Here is a 3,507-nt window from a genome sequence, read left to right on the forward strand (position 1 = left end):
ATGTTGTATATATAACTATATATATTATCGTTATATTACCTTTTTTTATTGAAGGTTCCAATAATCTTTGTACAACTGGAGTTGTCTCCTCCACAGACCCCGCACTTGTCATACTGTAGCTTGGAGCCAATAATGCCATCACAGCCAGTTCGCACACATTTTCCTCGAACACAGACAGAATTACTGTATGGCCTACATTCAGTTCCATCGGTCACCTAGGGGATGAGAAACACATTGTCAATGTGAAGCATCTGTAGTCAGAAATTGGTTCTTTTGATGAACAAAAACCAAACCAAGCCTGTGGCTGTTGAGTTGATTCCAACTCATGGTGATCACACCTATGATAGAGTGGAACTGCTCCACTGGGTTTTCTTGGCTGTAATTTTTATGGAAGAAGTCCAAGTGGTGCAATAGTTATGGGCTTGTCTGTTCACTTAAAGATTAGTTGTTCAAACATTTGGTGGCTCTACAGGAGGGCCTGGTAATTTGTTTCTATAAAGATTACAACCATGAAAACCCTATGGGACAATTCCACTCTTTTACATGTGGTCAAAATGTTTGGAAAGGACTCAGTGATAACCAACAACAATCTTTATGGAAGCAAGCTGTTAGGCCTTTCTACATGGCACTGCTGAGTGAGTTTGAACTTTCAACTTTTAGTTTAGTAGTTGAGCACAAATATGTTGCACCACTCAGGGACCCTTTGGTGAACAAAGAAGTGATTATTTTTAAGTTTGAGTTTTATTAGAATAGATAGTACATTGAAAAGTAAACAATTTGATAAGAAAAGAAACTACACTTGATCTAAGCCAAGAGGCTCACTGAAGTGCTGTTCATAAAGTCAAAAGGTAGAAACAGCCTAAATGTCCACCAACAGAAGAATGGATAAATAAAATGTAGTACAGACATACAGTGGAATATCTTTCAGTCATAGAGAAAACAAAGTCCTGATACATACTATAACATGGATGCACATTGAAAACATTGTTGTTGTTAGGTGCCATGAAGTTGGTACCAACTCATAGCAACCCTACGCACAACAGAATGAAACACTACCCAGTCCTGAGCCAACCTTACAATTGTTGCCATGCTTGAGCCCATTGATGCTGCCATTTTGCCAATCTATCTCGTTGGGAGTCTTCCTCCTTTTTTTCTGACCCTCCGCTCTACCAAAAATGATTTCATTCTCCAGTGACTGGTACCCTCCTGACAATATGTCCAAAGTATGAGAGATGAAGTTCGGCCATCCTATCCTCCAAGGAGCACTCTGGCTACACTTCTTCCAACACAGATCTGTTGGTTCTTTTGGCAGCCCATGGTAGTTTCAATGTTCTCTGCCAACACCATAACTCAAAGCATAAATTCTTCTGTGATCTTCCTTATTCACTGACCAGTGTTTGCATGAATATGAGGTTATTGAAAATACCACGGCTTGGGTCAGACACCCCTTAGTCATCAAGCTGACATCTTTGCTCTTCAACACTTTATAAAGGCCTTGTGCAGATTTTCCTAATGCAATGTGTTGTTTGATTTCTTGACTGCTGCTTCCATGAGTGTTGTTAGTTCATCAAAGAAAAACTAAGACCTTGAAAATTTCAATCTTTCCTCCATTAATAAGAATGTTATTTATTGGTCCAGTGGTGTGGATTTTTGTTTTCTTTACATTGAGATGCAATCCGTACCAAAGGCTGTGGTCTTTGATTTTAATCTGTAAGAATTTTAAATGGTCTTCACTTTCAGCAAGCAAGGTTGTATCACCTGCATATCGCAGGTTGTTAATGAGTCTTCCTCCAATCCTGATGCCATGTTTTTCTTCATATAACCCAGCTTCTTGGATTATTTGTTCAGCATACAGGTTGAACAAGTATGGTGAAAGAATACAACCCTGTCACACACCTTTCTTAATTTTTAACCAATCAGTGTTCCCATATTCTTTCAGACAAACTGCCTCTTGGTCCACGTATCAATTCCTCATGAGCACAATTAAGTGTTCAGGGATATTCATACTTCACAATGTTGTCCATAGCTTGTCATGATCCACACAATCAAAAGCCTTTGTGTAGTAAATAAAGCACAGGTATATATCTTTTTGGTATTCTCTGCTCTCAGCCAAGATCCATCAGACATCAGCAATGATATCCCTTGTTCCACATCCTCTTCTGAAACCAGCTTGAACCTCTGGAAGTTCTCTATCAATGTATGCTTGCAGCCGTTTCTGTATTACCTTCAGTAAAACTTTACTCGCATGGGATATCAAAGATAGTGTCTGATGATTTCCGCATTCCGCTGGGTCACCTGTCTTTGGAATGGGCACAAATATGGATCTCTTCCAATCAGTTGGCAAGAGAGTTGTGTTCCAAATTTCTTTGCATAGATGAGTGAGTGCCTCCTGTGCTGCCTCACTTTCTTGAAAGATTTCAATTTTTATTCCATCAATTCCTGGTGCCTTGTTCTTTGCCAGTTCTTTCAATGCACCTTGGACTTATTCCTTCAGTATCATTGGCTCTTGATCATACGGTACCTCTTGAAACAGATGAATATCAAACATTTCCTTTTGGTACAGTGACTGTGTATTCCTTCCATCTTCTTTTAATGCATTCAGCATCATTCAATAATGTGCCCAGAGAATCCTTCCATAATGAAAGTCAAGGCTTGAGTTTTTTCTTCAGTTCCCCCAACTTGAGAAATGCTGAGTGTGTTCTTTCCTTTTGGTTTTCTGACTCCAGATCTTTACACATTTCGTTGTACTATTTGACTTTGTCATCTCGAGCTGACTTTTGAAATTTTCTTTTCAGCTCTTGTATCTCCTCATTTCTTCTATTTGCTTTAATACTAGAGAGCAACTTTCATCTGAAACCTGTCCACTGTGGATAACCCTGGTGGTATTTAAAATACCCATGGTACAGCTTCCAGAGTCACTGCAACTCACAAGCCACTACAGTACAAAAAATTGACAGATGAGTGGTGATTGAAAACGTTAGGTTGAATGAAATAATTCAGTCACAAAAGCACATATATTGTATATTCCCACTTACAGACACGTGTATAAAATCCAAAGCTTATTAGTGGTTACTAGGGGTAAGTAGGAGGGGAGAGTGAAGGAGGTATCAATATTTAGAACTTATTTGGAGTCCTGGTGGTTACATGGTTAAATGCTCAGCTGCTAACTGAAAGGTTGTCGATTTAACTTCACAAGTCTCTCCATGGGAGAAAGATGAGGCAGTCCACTCTGTGAAGATTTGTTGTTGTTAAATACTCTCGACTTAGTTTCAATTCATAGTTGACTCTGTATAGGGTTTCTGAGGAGCAGCTGGTGGGTTTGAACCACCAAATTTATGGTAAATAATACAATGGTTAGTCTACTGTGCCACACATTGTTGTTGTTGTTATGTGCCGTGGAGTTGGTTCTGCCTCATAGTGACCCTGTACAGGGTTTCCGAGGCTGTAAATCTTTACAGGAGCAGAAAGCCTCATCTTTCTCCTGGGGAACAGCTGGTAGTTTCGAAC

At 39.5% G+C, this 3,507-nt stretch overlaps 1 protein-coding gene across 1 annotated transcript in view; it reads right to left on the reverse strand.

Annotated features, from left to right (window-relative positions):
- ADAMTS5 (ADAM metallopeptidase with thrombospondin type 1 motif, 5) overlaps nt 1-3,507 on the reverse strand; it is a 79,377-nt gene that overhangs the window by 8,577 nt on the left and 67,293 nt on the right. Inside the window, exon 7 of the mRNA XM_006872478.1 lies at nt 40-215. Coding sequence (XP_006872540.1) covers nt 40-215 — 176 coding nt within the window. The remainder of the gene's footprint in view (nt 1-39; nt 216-3,507) is intronic.

The sequence above is a fragment of the Chrysochloris asiatica genome, unplaced genomic scaffold, assembly GCF_000296735.1.
Source record: "Chrysochloris asiatica unplaced genomic scaffold, ChrAsi1.0 scaffold00199, whole genome shotgun sequence".
Taxonomy (NCBI): Eukaryota; Metazoa; Chordata; class Mammalia; order Afrosoricida; family Chrysochloridae; genus Chrysochloris; species Chrysochloris asiatica.